The following is a 16,354-nucleotide window of genomic DNA, read 5'->3' as shown; positions in this document are numbered from 1 at the left end:
ATGCTATTTTGCTTTACGTCCCACTAACTACTTTTACGGTTTTCGGAGACGCCGAGGTATCGGAATTTAGTCCCGCAGGATTTCTTAACGAACGAGTAACAGGCTGACGTATTTGAGCCAGGATAGAACCCGCCAAGTTAGGGCCAGAAGGCTAGTGCCTCAACCGTCTGAGCCACTCAGACCGGCTACTGTATCGGTCTTTGAGAATGTAAGATGGCAAGTTTTAATTAATAGAGAGAAAATACATATCACCAGCTGGGCCTAGAGTAAAACGGAACGTCAAAATTGACGAGCAGACAGCCAGATGGCGTCAAATCGAAATGTCTGCACACGGTAGCTGAGGCCATACGATTATTATTATTATTATTATTATTATTATTATTATTATTATTATTATTATTATTATTATTATTATTATTATTATTACCGGCTGGAAACGAAGGAAACAGCTGAAGTGAGTGGGTGTGAGCGAGGTTGGCGTGTGGTTGCGAAGTGGTACGTGTGAATTTCGTTGGGCCACTGCCAGTGACAATTTTGTGGATGATATCGCCCATAGATTGTGACAGTGGTTGAACTTAACTGCAGTGTGTGGTATGTGTGAAAGCAATACTGCATTTCCGTAAGAGCTTGAGACCGCCCACATCCAACCACTGTGGTGTGGTTGAGGTGTGGTCCCAAAGTGGTACGTATGAAGACAGCCTTATAATCTCCTATCTCTTCCTGGGTGTCTACCCTTATCCAAACATTACTAGCTCCTACCACATTCTCACATCCTCTTTGCTGAATCAGCCAGTTCTACTTTCATTCTTCCATAAGCCGCATTAACAATGAAAGAGTTTAAATTTGTGTGACAGTCCTAATTTTGATAGAAAGGTAAAAGAAAAAAAGCATGTTTAACAATGCTTCTTCTAAAAGTAAAAATCGAGGGCTGCTATTTAAGCTCCATTCTTCTCTTCACTGGGCGCACAGTCAGTTAATGGCGATGCACGTCCGGAACATGCAAACTGTTGGCTGCAATATGTTTCCAAGCAACAAGTTATGCAGTCTCCACCTGATAACTATACCATCTCCATGATACGTAATAAACAAACGGAGGTATCCTCGATGTAAAGAAATATACTGTATTTCATTCCACAGAATGGACGGTGGAATGGACTGGTAGCCGCCCTCTTAAATCACCACGCAGATATGGTCATCACCTCCCTCAAGATCAACTACGAAAGATCGCAGGCCATCGACTTCTCGCTGCCGTTCCTCGACACCGGCATTGCCATTGTAGTCGCCAAAAGAACAGGAATTATATCTCCCACAGCCTTCCTAGGTAAGTGGTTAGTTATTATTATAATCACCAAAAAAGGTAAGAATTACCTCCCGCTGTCTTCCTAGGTCAGTGACTACAGTTACTATCATAATCGCCGAAAGGATAGGAATTATCCCACAGTCTTCCTAGATAACTGACTACATTTATCACGACAGGGTGCGGCAGAAATACCTGACAAATTTCAAACGTAAATAACTCGGCAACGCAACAAGCCATTTAAAGATTTATTGCACAGTTGGAAAGAGTAGTGTTTTCCATTTCCGTCACATACACACTAGGTTTTGAAAATAATGTCATCCAAATGCCGACCGTCCTGTTCGATGCACCTCTGAAGCCTCTCGCTGAAGATCCGCATGACTCGCTTGAACATGTCTTGTGGTATTGGCTCGATTACTTCACGGATGGCAGCTTTCAGGTCAGGTAGTATTCGTGGCTTATGTCGAAAGACGCGATCCTTCAAATATCCCCAGAGAAAGAAATCGTACGGGGCGAAGTCAGGGGAACGGGCTGGCCATGGAAAGTCACCCCGTAAGGAGTGGACACGTCCTGGAAACATTCCTCTCAGGAGACCCATCGACGCCCTGGCTGTGTGTGCAGTGGCACCATCTTGTTGGAACCACACACCAGGATTCCGTAAGTCGGTGGGTGTCGGCGGCAGGAAGTTGCGTAACAGCTGTACACAACGATCCGATGTTACTGTTACAGTTCTTTCCTCTTCGTTTTCACCCTCGAACCACTTTTTCTCAAACTGTTCACACATAACAGAATGGTGTTCCTGCTCGGAACTTTCTCATGTCGACAAACGCTGTGTTGTGGTAACAGAGTCGGTATTTTTGAAATAAGTCTCAATAACGAAACCTCGGTGATCACCACTCCACGCCATGCTAGCGACTGGCTGGCTGACTGACTAGTCCGGACGAGACGATGCACGGGTTCTCCAAGGCCAAGGCCAAGACCCTTAGTTCGCTCCAATCTACTGTATGTGACATAAATGGCAAATCCTGTTCTTTTAAACTGCGCAACAAAATTGTGAATGGCTTGTTGAGTTGCTGAGTAATTTACGTCTGAAATTAGTCAAGTATTTCTGCCGCATCCTGTATAATAGCCAAAAAGACAAGAATTATCTCTCAATGCATTCCTATGTAAGTGACTACAGTTATTATTGTTATTTTTGTAATAACACAAAGACCAGAAATTATCTCTCTCAAACTTCCTAGGTAAGTGACTACAGTTACTATTGGTTACTTTTGTAATTTTATAAGGACAGGAATATTTCTCATAGTCTTCCTAGGTAAATGACTACAGTTGTTATTGTAACTACACAAAGACCAGGAATTATCTCTCACAGTCTTCCTAGGTAACTTACAACAATTGCAAGATCTCTTTTGCCGTAACATCGTGTACTAAATCAGGCTACATATTATATTCAAACCTTTGTGCAACAAAATCACTTTGTCACATTATGCTCCAGAGGTAAAGATCCTATCCGAAGGGTTGTGGTACCGTTTGATTACAAATGTATAAACTGAAAGAAAATCAGGCACTCGGTGGGCTTCAGTCTTTCCGTAAATAATGTCAAATAATTAGGAAATTTATCGAACAAATCCCTCGGTACATTATTCCAATCGCTAACTCCTCTTCCTATCAAGTAATATTTGCTCCAATTTGTTCTCTTGAATTTTAGATTTATCTTCATGTTGTGATCTTTCCTACATTAAAAACACCACTGAAACTTATTCGTTTATCCTCGCCATCTCTCCGCTTACAGTGGGAACATACTGCTTATTCGTGCATCTCGTCTCCTTACTCCCAAGTTTTCCCATCCCAAAATTGTCGAAAATCACCCAGAACAAATGAAGCTGCTTTTCTTTGGATTTTTCCATTTCTCGAAAACGATAATCCTGGTGAGGGTCCCATACGCTGGATTCAGACTCACGCCCCCACCCTTTCTTCTTCTGATGTACAAGGGCAGGCCCGTGTAGAGGAACAACTTCAGCCTGCATGACACTTACAGTATATACTTACCAGATATTGTGTAGGAGTTGAATCATGGGTGAGAAATGATAAAATGGAAGCAGTAAATTTCTCACGGAACTAGAGTGTTTACCGTAGTGATAGGACAGGATTGGTAGGAGGGAGAGTATTCATTCTGGTGAAAGAAGAATTTATAATCTACGAAGAAGTTAAAAATGACAAACATGAAATTTTAAGGGAAAGGCTTATCTCTAAAGATAATAAACAACTTGATGTTGTTGGCGAGTACAGACCGGAGCACAGCATGGAGCAGACGCCGATTCGGAATTATTTGATACATAATCAGCTATGTGGGAAACGATATGGAAAGGAATGTGATTTTAGCAGGTGATCTCAATTTACCGAATGTCAATTGGGAAGGTATTGCGAACGATGGAAGCATGACCAATAAATGGCAAATAAGTTAATCTGGGAAGGACAACTGATTCAGAATGTGATGGAACCAACTAGAGGGAAGAATATACTGGATGTGGTGCTAGAAAAACCAGAGGAGCTCTATAGAGAAACCGAAGTAATAGATGGTATTAGCGATCAAGAAGCTGTTTTGTTGTGGTTAAAAATAAATTTGATAGAAAGGAACATCTTAAAAGTAGGACTATTAGGCAGTACCATATGGCTGATAAAACAGGCATGAGGGAGTTTTTAGAAAGTAAGTATGATCGTTGGAAAACGGTAAATAAAAATGTAAACATACTGTGCGAACGGTTTCAAGCAATTGTTGAGGAAAGTGGAAACATGTTTGTACCTTTAAAGGTGGTAAGGAATGGTAGAGATCCACTATATTACACCAGAGAAGTAAAGATACTAAGAAGCAGGTGGATGTTGGAAAGAAATAGAGTTAGAAATGGCTGTGGAAGTAACGAGAAATTGAAGGAACTTACTAGGAAATGGAATCTAGCAAAGAAGTCAGCTAAGGCAAGCATAACTGGCAGTCATACAAATTTTAGTTGAAAAATAGAAGGGTATGTATAGGTACATTAGGGCAGAAATAGCATCGAAGGAGGGCACTTCAGGAATCATTAATGAAAAAGGGAAATGTGTATGCGAGTTTCTTCAGAAGGCAGAAGTATTCACTCAGCAGTATGAAAATATAGTTGGTTACAAAGATAAGGTCCAGAATGTCCAGAAACAATGCTGAATCTAGCCACTCTCCTCTGGGGAGATATCAAACTTAGCGGGGAGTGGGAGGGATGGCCAAAATTGTAATACTAATCAAACTTTGGGTCGATGGTCCAGATATTAGGCCCCTTTAAACAATAAGCATCAATCAAACTTCACCAATATTTTTAAATGTTCATAGACTATTGATAGATACTGATACAGGTATTTATCGTGGAACGCAGAGGTAAGGAAGCACGTGGGGTGAATGGCTGGACAGGGGATCACTGAGCGCAAGAATTTACTTGAACAAAAATGGTAAATTTGATTTCTTTCCTCTCTTAAAACCCAAATAGAGTAATCTAATGATATAAGAATAAACCATTGAAATAATACTTGAGGATATTCCCATTAAATAACGAGCTCGACAGCTCTAACAATACATTGGACTTCGAAGTCGTTAATCAGGTACAAGATAAATGGGGAGAAACTCCCAGTCTGAGATCTAAAACACACAAACAAGCTACCCTCAATCAAACAACATGTTGCTCTTTAACTTTTCAATTACACTGGTAACCCCCAGGGTGACCCCGCTTCATAGGGTTCATACACAAGTTGCCCCATGTTGGGCTTATCCATTACAAAATTTCCCAACCAGGTAAAGTACTTCTCCCTAAGGGAACCTAAACGTAGACACGGTTATCTGCACAACCATTAGAATATACAGGGGCATATTACCTATTCTACTAGGCTTTAAAAAGGAAAAGAAAAAGGTTACAAGAAAAAGGCCATTAACAAAAGGCAAGGAGGCGAAACAACAGTACTCCTTAGGAGAATGTTCTGGAAAGGACAAGAGCAGAAGTGGGATTAAGGCCCAAGGATACGGAGGCTAATCCTATGCTACAAAGGGTGACTAAAAGGGGAACGTTTAAAGGCCGAGTCACCGAGGTCAAAAGTAGCAGGGGAGAGTTCCGAGGGTTACGATTCGTGCTCCCTTACATTAAATATTTTCCCAGTAAGGAATATAAATTGAGTCCGAAGACTGTGCACAAGGTCCTACATTTTAGCAGAAAAGAAAAGATTACAAATTGTATTTTAGGAAAACTACTGAAATTTTCCCCTCAAAACACACGCCGGCACAATCACATATTTAAGGAAATTACCTGTCAGCGCTGGATCTGCTTCAAGCCGGCCACCTTCTCCCTCCTGCCCCATCTAACCTCTAACCTCGGTCAGGTCGCCCTAAAGCACTCTCCTTAAAGAGCTTCGCAGAGGAAATTTCTAGACTATATTAGAATCCAGAGTGCTGATAGGCTAAATTTGCATACACTCCCCTGAGTTCTGATTGATTAGTGACTTAGTTATAGGAATGTGATAGGCAAATTACACTAGAGGAGGAACCAGAAAAAAAGTTTACCAATTGCAACAAATTGCATTTCTTTAACTAGTTTGGGCTTACCGGCTGAGTTGACCGTGCTGTTAGGAGCGCGCACCTGTGAGCTCGCATCGGGGAGATAGTGGATTCGAACCCCACTGTCGGCAGCCCTGAAGATGGTTCTTTTTCCGTGGTTTCCCATTTTCACACCAGGCAAATGCTGGGGCTGTACCTTAATTAAAGCCACGGCCGCTTCCTTCCAGTTCCTAGGCCGTTCCTGTCCCATCGTCGCCATAAGACCTATGTATGTCGGTGCGACGTAAACCAAGTAGTAGCTATCAGCTAATTTGGGCTTAGCCCACCAGAAATTGCTAGAATATAGATGCTAGAGCATCTAAATAAATTTTTAGAAAGTGTTAAAAGTTCTCAATTATTGTAAAAAGTTGAGAAGCCGCATAGAATAAATAGCCGGTGAAGGAGTACCCCTCGTACACATATGAAATCAGAGTTGCCACACTGGGTATTTTGTAATTGAATCTTGTGAAAAGTCCATCGATCGAGTTAAACTGGAGACATTATTGAATATTGGCAGGGGACTTAAGTGAACACCTGGTACCTGCAATGGATTGAACACTGAACTGAGTCTGAGCGTTTAGCAGTGATAGGAAGAGTACAGGCCTGGAATAAGGATGTAACCAGCAAATCAGTACTTTAATTGTTCAGGAGAGATGAAAATTATTTTTGGGTTTATTTCACGGTGCACACTACTTGAACCAACTGTATATACAAGTGTACGAATGCGTTCATCTATTAAAACAATATTTTATTGTTATAACTTAAGGTCAAAAATGTATGAATTGGAAGCAGGGGCGGCTTTTCAGGTGAAGTAGGTGAAGTGCCACTTCACCATTTATTTTTACCAGAATGTATTTTTTAAAAAATATTTTTCTTATGACATTTGTTGGTTTTACGGAAATATATGTTTTTTTGTACGGCGTTTGGAACACCAAGAGCTTGCATCACTTGATGAGAACCAGGGGAACTCACGAAAGCGCTGGCTGTCGGCCACCCAATTTATGGCGCGTGAGCTTGAGTGAAGACGAGAGATTCAGCAGCTGGCTATACCTTCCAAGTGCCGTTTGGCCTTGGCGGTTGCCATGACAACCGTGACGTCACCCGCGTACTTTCCTCATAGCGGAATGTGTAAGTGAAGTAGCCGGAATATCGGAATGTTTCGTCTTCCCTGCGTCATCCCTGTGTGAAGTACGAGTACTTACGTATCGTGGTTCATTCGTAATGTGTTGTTTTATTTAAACATGTATTCTGTTTATGGCATAGTGTGTATTTTATTAGAAACACCATTTTCACGTTGGAGAAACGAACATCAGAATGAAGTTCTACGTTTTGGTCGCCCTACTGAATCACTGCAAATTTGTGCTACAAAAGAAGTGAAACATTCCGGTAAGTCTTACAATCTTAGTTTCAAACGATCATGGTTAGAGGAATTTCCATGGTTGTGCTCCTCTCCAGCTCTACAGAAGTTGCTTTGTTGGCCCTGCTTGCTTTTTAGCAATAAAAATAGCGTATGGAATAAAGAGGGATTTTCAGCATTTTTGAACACAACGCGTTCTTTACATAAGCACCCAGACTCTGCAGAACATAATTATACAGTAAAATGCCAGCTAGATTTGAAGACTTTGGAAAGAAACCAAAATCTCTGATGCCCTGAAGGAACATGCTAGACTGTATATTGTACAGTTCAATGAAAATATTCATTTAAATAGGCTTTTCCTTCAGTTGGTAATATAACTTTTTCGGTTTCTAGCGTCAGTAAACAGCTGTGCGTCGTAAATGAAAACACGACAAAATGTCCAGCTCTTCCCGAGGGTGCCGCACTTCCACAATTGTTAGTCTCCCGGTCAGATCTTATCTGTACTTTGCATTGTAGAGCAAAGGCAGTCACATGGTTGCCGCACTATGACGTTACACAGCGCTCCGGTCTGTATACATTTTTGGACAGTGCTGGACCCTCCGCAGTCACAGGTACGAGGTACGAGTACAAAACAACCAAAAACAACACGTAGTTCCTAAATCTGTCGCTCGAAACAGAACGGGTTATAGCTCTTCACCATACTTTTCAGCCATGAGCCGCCACTGACTGGAAGTTATACAATGGAAAATAATCTGCAAGTATGTCTTACGTTTGTATATAACAGAAGATAAATTCTGTACATGCACTTGCAGCAACTAATTCCTTTAGCATACGGCTAGAGATACAGTGTCTGTCTTAGGTTGTGATGCAAGTGTAATGGACTAGTAGGCTATAACTTGGAAACAATTCTCTAACCCATGGGTGAAAAAGAAAATCCACAGCCTGTTTCCAGTCATTCGAGCAGGTCAGGAATGGAATGAATGAAGCCCCATCTAGCAGCGAGGATAGGAAATGTGCCGGCTGCCGAAGCCTGTCGCACTCCTCTGGGGCAATGATTAATGACTGACAGATGAAATGAAATGATAGTGGAGAGTGTTGCTGGAGTGAAAGGTGACAGGGAAAACCGGAGTACCCGGAGAAAAACCTGTCCTGCCTTCGCTTTGTCCAGCATAAATCTCACATGGAGTGACCGGGATTTGAATCATGGTATCCAGTGGTGAGAGGCCGAGGCGCTGCCTCCTGAGCCACGGAGGCTTCTTCTAACCCATGGATAAATAATGAAAATACCGTGCTCGATTATTAGTATTATTATTATTATTATTATTATTATTATTATTATTATTATTATTATTATTTTATTATTATTACTTGTGAGGTGTAGCTATGAAGCTCTTTACGTCTATTAGTATTATTATTTACGTAGTTATGTGTGGACTTTATTTGGTATAAATCATGGTCGTATCATTCATTATTTGTTTTGTGTAACAAAACATGTGAGGTTATATCACGACACGTCTGCTGCATGTATATTAGTATGATTTTATTTAATGTAATAATACGTAATTAATAGTATATAATTTATTATTACCTCTAAATATGATGTGTAAATCCAATGTAAGGTTGTGCAACACAGGGTAATATTCCAGAACAACGCATCTTTGTCACTAGAGTTGTATAGAATCTTCCATTCATTGTACGTAGGCTATTGAAAACACGAGAGACTATGAGAAAACATGTTGTGTCATACTTTTCTAGAAGCCTAGCCAAGTGATGTATATAAAGAGGCAGTCTTGGGAGTTGGAGTTGAGTAGTTAGCGAGACTTATGAGTGAAAGTCGTTAGTCAAGTGTGTGAATTCATGTTGTGATTTTGTTGTGTTGGTGGTTGGTTGACATGCTAAAGTGGCAGTCCTCTTCTTCTTATTATTATTATTCTTTTTCTTCCTCCTAGGAGTGTTTTTTCGAGATAGCAGTCCATTAGTGTGTGTGTGTGTGTAACGTTTATATACTTTGTAAATAAAACTGCACACTGACAGCATTTCGTGTCTGCGTCTTTGGAGTTATGACAGTAGGATCTACATTTCTATATACGTATATCAAAATGTTGGTTGTAGTCTATAATTTCTGGGGTCATTAGAGCGAAGTTACTAGCACCGCCTTTCTACTTTCCTGTCTTACAGTGGATGATGATGTCCTGGATCTTCTGTTGTGTAGCTCCGCAGTCACACCCAGACCTTGAATTCTGTTCCACTTTAGTGGAAGGCCGCATACTTTTCGTGGTTGGTTCGAATCCTGTTCAGTGTGGACCATATCTTACAAGGGAGGTTGGACCAAGTGGTGGCGTCTTCTTCACAGGCAGATATTTTGGGTAGTATTTGTCGTTGAATCTCTTCTGCCATTGAACGGAAGTTTGGTAGTTGCTGTTGCATAAGTTCATGGCATCTCTTGTTGGTGGTTTCCTTTACCGCAGGCGATTAGTATTTGCGTCATGATAGCAACATAATATTAGTATAACAATAAAAATGTTAAGAAAATATTTTTAAAATATAGATGTGACTTCGTCTATGGCCTTTATTTATATCAGGCATGTCAGGCAGTGCACGCGTGCGGGCAGAACTTCTCCTCTCTAGGCGGCAGGGGGGGGGAGTTGAACTCACAGCGGGGATGAGTAAACCAGATGTCTTCGTACCACGTTAAACAAAAGGACGAGTGTTAAGAGGAAATGTTACGGTAGATTTGATCCTGGAAGGTCGCACTGTTTTCTAAGTCGCGAACATGAACATGTGTTATCTGGCCCCATGGTGAACACGAATTATACATATTTTTTGATCACTTGAATTTACCATTTACATTAAATTTACCATGGAGACTGAACATGGAAGATGTTTGCCGTTCTTGGATGTTTTGGTTTCTAAGAAATCAGATAGAACTTTAGGTCATTCGGTTTACCGTAAACCCACCCATACTAATAGATACCTTCATGGGTCCTCTCATCACCATCCTTGCCAAAAGCGTGCTGTGCCTAACACCCTAATCAGCCGAGCATGGGTGGTTTGTGAGGAGGATAAATTAAACGGTGAACTTGAGTTCCTGACCAGAACATTTCTGAGCAATGGCTACTCAAAGAAACAGATTGACGAAGTGCTACATCCTAAACAAAAAGACAGATTGTCACGTGATTCTCATCCTTTGAGTCTGTCCTTCTTGCCATACGTACAATCTGCCACGAATAGGATTGGCAATATTCTCAGAAAGCACAATATCGAGACCATTTTAAGCCTAATATCATCATAGGCAATTGTTTGCGATCTGTCAAAGATCCTATTGGTTTAAACTGCGCTGGAATATATATGATTCCTTGCTCCTGTGGATCGGTTTATGTTGGCCAAGCATGTAGGAAGGTAGCAACAAGGGTTAAAGAACATCCCAGGCACTTACGTCTTTGCCAGCCAGAGAAGTCTACTGTGGTAGAACATGCCATACATAATGGCCATCAAATAATTGTTGATGCAACTTCTGTCATTTATAAAGAGAAACATTTTATTCCTAGAATCATTCGTGAGGAGATAGAAATTGCTAAACGCCTGAATAATTTTAACAAAGGTGACGGCTATATAGTGAGTAAGTCATGGCTACCCTCCATAGTTAATTCGTCAACATATTTCTCCGTGACTCTGGAGGCCCTGGAATGAACTCTATTTCTAACAGAGTCTCTCTATCTTGAGCCTGGTCACTATGGAGTGACAGTTGCCATTATGCTTTGTTACTGCTCTGAAGACGATCCTGGTCGCAGGATCAAAACGCGTCAGCTGATAATTAATATTACACGACCTAACATCCCCAAATAATTATCATAATGTCATTTAGTGGTCATGAAAGTCTATGTATTAAGATGAAGGAGGAGCTCAGTGCTTAGTGTGTAAAAGGCATGTCGTCTGCGTCATTATTAGCTGTATCATGCACTTCAGTACAACGGTATTACTGGTGATGAGAGGCTGAAATTAATAGCAGAACTACGAATTACTTTCAAAGCTGTAAGTATACTTAAGTCATCTGTTGTTTTTTTAGTTAAGTGCGCAAAAATTTTGCATTACAAACTCGAATATTCACAGACACTTTTTGATCGTAACTTACAACTTAGTACGTGGTACCGTTCACAGCGTTCATTACAAAGTTCACACACACAATCAGTGCTGGGGATGTGATACTTTTTATTTATGCACAATTTGGTATAAATCCCGTGCACCGCCATCCTGGTCACCACATGACGTAATTTCTGGTTTACTTGTCTCCATTTGGTAGTCATAACTGCTTCTGTTGTATAGAAGTCTTCCCACATTTGATCTTCCTTCTCCCATCTGTTCCGCAGAGCAGTCTTCACTGCAGGTGTCTTTGGTAACAAGTGGCTTAAAGTTAGACCTTCCAACAAAAATGTTCCTTTTGCCATAACATAAACTAGTCGAGACGGCGTGTATTTTGATAAGCCTATAGTTCTTTTCAAGAATCTGGCTCTTACAGCCTCGATATCTTCTAGTTGTTTTACAGTCAGGTGTTCCCAGATGATCTCTATTCGTAATGTTAACGTGGGTAGTATTTTCGTATCGAACAATTTCAAGGCAGTTTCCAGGGAGAGAAGGTGTAGATTTTAAACTTAATTCTGACACGATCAGTCTTTCCCTGAGGTGAACTGAGAAAGATTTTGCAGTCATTTGTATTGTAATTTCAGAATATCTGTACATGTTCGTCTTTTTAAGCGGTAAACCATTGCACAAGATTTCATCGTTCAAGGCTAGTTTTCCTGCTTTCCTGAAAATTACTAGCTCCGTTTTATCTCGATTCATCTTTAGTTCGTTCCTTTCTATCCATTCAGTTAAGGATTCTAGTCCTCTTTGAAGCTCTTCCCTGTCGTTCGACACCAGTGCCTTATCGTCTGCATATGTGTCTGATGATACAGCTCGTGATCCCTTATTAACTGCAGCTGCTACATCGTGAGTAAGAATATTGAAGTGGATCACCCTGCAATACTCCATTAGTCTGATTTAACCATTCACACTGTCCAATACTGTCGTTGATTCTCACAAAATTTTCCGACAGAATGTTTGATATGAGTTTTAATGTCCATGGGTCTTCGAAGAGTTTTCTTAGTTTTTCTGCTAACTTCCTGTGGTTAACCATGTCTAAAGCCTTTGAGAAATCTATGAAGATCACATAGAGCTTCCCTCGTTCTATACTTATTTCTGCTTGTATTTGTGTTATTAGACATTCGGCTGCCATTAGTGTGGAACGACCTACTCTGAATCCAAATTGCTCATCTGGAAGTTGTTCCTCTATTTTTGGGCTTATCCTCAAGGCTAGCAATCTTGAGAGTATTTTGAAAGCAGCTACTTAAAGTGCTATACCTCGATCGCTTCAGGATTATCAGGGTCTCCTTTGCCTTTGTACAATGTTTTTATTGTGGAAATGCGCCAATGTGTTTTTAAAAAGTAGTTTGTTAGGAGGACACGAAACATTAATGTCCAAACAATGGTAGTTCCAAATATCGGCTTTTTTTTAATTACCAGAAATCCTGTTAATCTTTGGAAGTACTTACAGATGTGAACAGTTCTTTTCAGGATAAAAATCTCGGTTAACGGACACACATCTGAATGAAGGAATGAAAATAGTGTCTGCCATCATTGACATGCAACTTACTTTTTATGTTTCAGAGAAAGCGAAACTACGATGACAGGGTGTAGACAATTGCTCACCGGAATGTTTTAAGTTACTTCATTACACCTTTGCTTTGTCAACTAGAATACTCTTAATTTATTACTTTATGTTTCTTGAACATGTCAGATTTTGATTCTCCGTTTAATATTTGGTAAATGTTGTAGTATTTATGTAGCCTACTATTGAGGACCAAAGATGAAAAATGGTAAAAGTGCCAATATATTTTAGAGTGAACGCCAATAATAGAGTCCCCGAGCACAATGGCATCGTAACCTTCTCTACCAAGGAGACCAGGAATTGAAATGTCGTATGGATTTTAGTGCTGGTATATCCCAGGGCGGGTTCGGCTCGCCAGGTGCAGGTGCCGGTAGGCAACCTACACGTCGTGATGAGGATGAAATGTTGATGAAGACAGCACATACACTCAGCCCCAGTGCCATTGGAATTAACCAATTAAGGTTAAAATCCCCAACCCGCCCGGGAATCGAACCCGGGATCCTCTGAACCGAAGGCCAGTACGCTACCGTTCAGCCAACGAGTCGGACGACCAGGAATTAATGATTACCTACGGCCTTTGAAGGGCAAGTATACGATATCAAATGCATTTTATATAGTTACATAATATTTAGCTTCTATAAATTTCAGTTCTTTAATTAAGTGGCTTAGGGTTAGGGTAAGCCTTCGCTTGCAATTATCGGAGTGATAATTTAATGATTTTATTTTATGATTACTCTAAGTTGGATGAACTCAGAGACCATAATCCTCAATACATTCTGTACTTGGCAGGTTGCGACTAACACTTCCATTAATATTCTGATAATTATGTCACTTCCATCCCTGGTAATGTCATTGCATGCAGCCATGTTTGATTACTACCTGCCACGCCAGAGAGTTTACACTTGCTCTGATCATGAAAGAATACTCTGTGATTCACTAATACTTCCCTGCTTTCAATGATTCACCGGAAGGTGATTCTGGAGAGAATAAAACAGAGTTGAAGCAAATAGGTTGAGTAGAATGGACGGATGAATTTGCCAAATCTGTTTTAAGTAAACTATTTCAGTTGAGAAAATATTTCTAAGGTGATTGTAACTCAGCACAATTTAAGACCTTCCCGAAATAAGGATGCGGTTATTGCTCTTCATTGTGCCACCAGTCCGTATATTGGTTTGATGCAGCCCTCCATAACACCCTATCCTGCGCTTACCTTTTCATTTGTACATAAGTACTACATCCTACATCAGCTTTGATCTGCTTGCCATATTCCTACCTTGGTCTACCTCTACCGTCCTTACCGCCTACACTTCCCTCAAAGTCCTGGGAGTGTTAAGATGTGCCCTATAATTCCATCTCTTCTTCTCATAAAATTTAGCCACAACGATCTCCTCTCAACAGTTCGATTCAGTATCTCTTCCTTTGTGATACTGTGTACCCATCTCATCTTCAGCATTCATCTGAAACACCGCATTTGAAAAGCTTACTTTCTATTTCTTTCTGAGATACTTATCGTCCATGTTTCACTTCCATACAATGCCACGCTCCAGACGAAAGTCTTCAAAAACATCTTTCTAATGTCTATCTCAATGTTCGAGGAGAGCAAATTTCTTTTAAGAAAGTCCTACTTTGCTTGTGCTAGTCTGCATTTTATGCCCTCTTTAATTCTACCATTATTAGTTACTTTACTACCCAATTAGCAATATTCATCTACTTCCTTTAAGTCTACATTTCCTATTGTAATATTTCCTGCATCACTTGACTTTGTTCGACCGCACTCCATTACTTTTGTTTTGGACTTATTTATTTTCATCTTCTACTCCTTCCCGAAGACTCCGTCCTTACCATTCAGCTGTTTCTTCAGAACTTCTGTAGAGTCAGATAAAATAATTATATCATCGGCAAATCTCAGAGTTTGGATTTCCTCTCCTTGGATTTTGTTTCCCTTTCCAAATTCCTCTTTAATTTCCTTTATTGCTTGCTCTATGTAAACATTGAAAAGGAGAGGGGATAAACTTCAGCCTTACCTCACTCCTTTCTGGATTGTTGCCTCTTTTTTAAAGCCCTTGATTATGATCACTGCAGACTTTTTTTTCTACAGATTTTTATACCCACGCAAATCCTTAATGGCTGGCAACCACGTATTATTTAATCGATAGCCAGTGTCCATGTTGAAATTGTTAGGATTTGTACGTATTTCCACAGCTTCCCGTATAATCCTAGACCTGTAGTGTTTAGTGTGGTAAGAGCTCGAACATCTTGGAACATGACGTCATGGCCCGACGATAGGGCGTGCTCAGCTATTACTGAATTGTCTGGCTTGTTGAGATGGAAATTTCTTCGGTGTTCCTTGATGCGAGTCCCAATCGACCGGCATGTTTTTCCAATGTATACCTTGCAATACGTACAGGGAATTTTGTACACTCCAGGGTGTAATAGCGGGGACAATTTGTACTTGTTTTTACCTAAACTGTGAGCAGTTTTAGTGACGGTACCAAACATTGTGCTTGCGGAGGACGTTGGCAGTTCGGTCTGTGATGCTGTGAATGTATGGCAGATAGGCAGTTCCCTTCACTTCTTTTTCCTGTGAGCTCTGCTTAGTTGTCCCTCTGAGACATACCATGTCTACAAGTGGGGGCCGTGAAAGCATCAATGTTAACAACTAATATGATTAGGTTTATTTAATTACCTCGTAACTCTCCTCCTGACAAAGCTATCCCTTTCGACGCCGTCACCGAACTTCGATTTCGATATTTCAAGTGAAATTAGATCCTCAATTGTGTTGTATTGTATATTTTACGTTTTACTGCAGTGGCACCGTCTTTGGGGAGCAAGGCGTTTTCCGCCCTCCCAAAATGATCTTAGGGGGCAGAGTGCCATTTTTCCCCTCCCCCGAAAAGTTCTCATCCTAGATGTTAAGTCCCCTTAAAACGAACGGTTTGTAAGTCTTCGGAGGCTACTAAGGCGTTAAATCTGAAGAAATTTGTAGGTGGTTTTATATCAAAATATGAGATTAGAAAGTGGACATTCCTTCAGAGAACTACATTTCCCAATGGAGACTGTTCAGGAGGTACATCTGGTGGTACAGCTTTTTACATTTAGTGTCATGAAATACATAATATACAGCACGTTAATAGGATATTTATTAATATAATGTATTAATGAAGAGGGTTCTATTTTTCAGTTTACTTGTGAATATTATTGAAAACTCCGTACCGGTATGTAGGACTCGTTCAAAAAATGTGGTTGAGAAAAAAATCACTGTTATTGTTCTGTTCTTCTGCTTCTTTGTGAATACAGTGGAATCTCGATATCTCAAATCACTTCGGGAGCTAAATTTTATTTCGAGTTATCGAAATTTAGAGATATATAGAATATCGTTTTTGAGCATTT

The 16,354-nt window shown here is 40.4% G+C and overlaps 1 protein-coding gene across 3 annotated transcripts in view; it reads left to right on the top strand.

Moving 5' to 3' along the window:
• LOC136874698 (glutamate receptor ionotropic, NMDA 2B) overlaps window positions 1–16,354 on the top strand; it is a 314,639-nt gene that overhangs the window by 222,311 nt on the left and 75,974 nt on the right. For all 3 annotated transcript variants that reach the window (XM_067148348.2, XM_067148349.2, XM_067148346.2), the window contains exon 10: window positions 1,138–1,321. In XM_067148348.2, coding sequence (XP_067004449.1) covers window positions 1,138–1,321 — 184 coding nt within the window. The remainder of the gene's footprint in view (window positions 1–1,137; window positions 1,322–16,354) is intronic.

The sequence above is a fragment of the Anabrus simplex genome, chromosome 5 (assembly GCF_040414725.1).
Source record: "Anabrus simplex isolate iqAnaSimp1 chromosome 5, ASM4041472v1, whole genome shotgun sequence".
NCBI lineage: Eukaryota > Metazoa > Arthropoda > Insecta > Orthoptera > Tettigoniidae > Anabrus > Anabrus simplex.
Note: the sequence above shows the minus strand (reverse complement) of the source record. Positions and strands in the feature narration are given on the sequence as shown.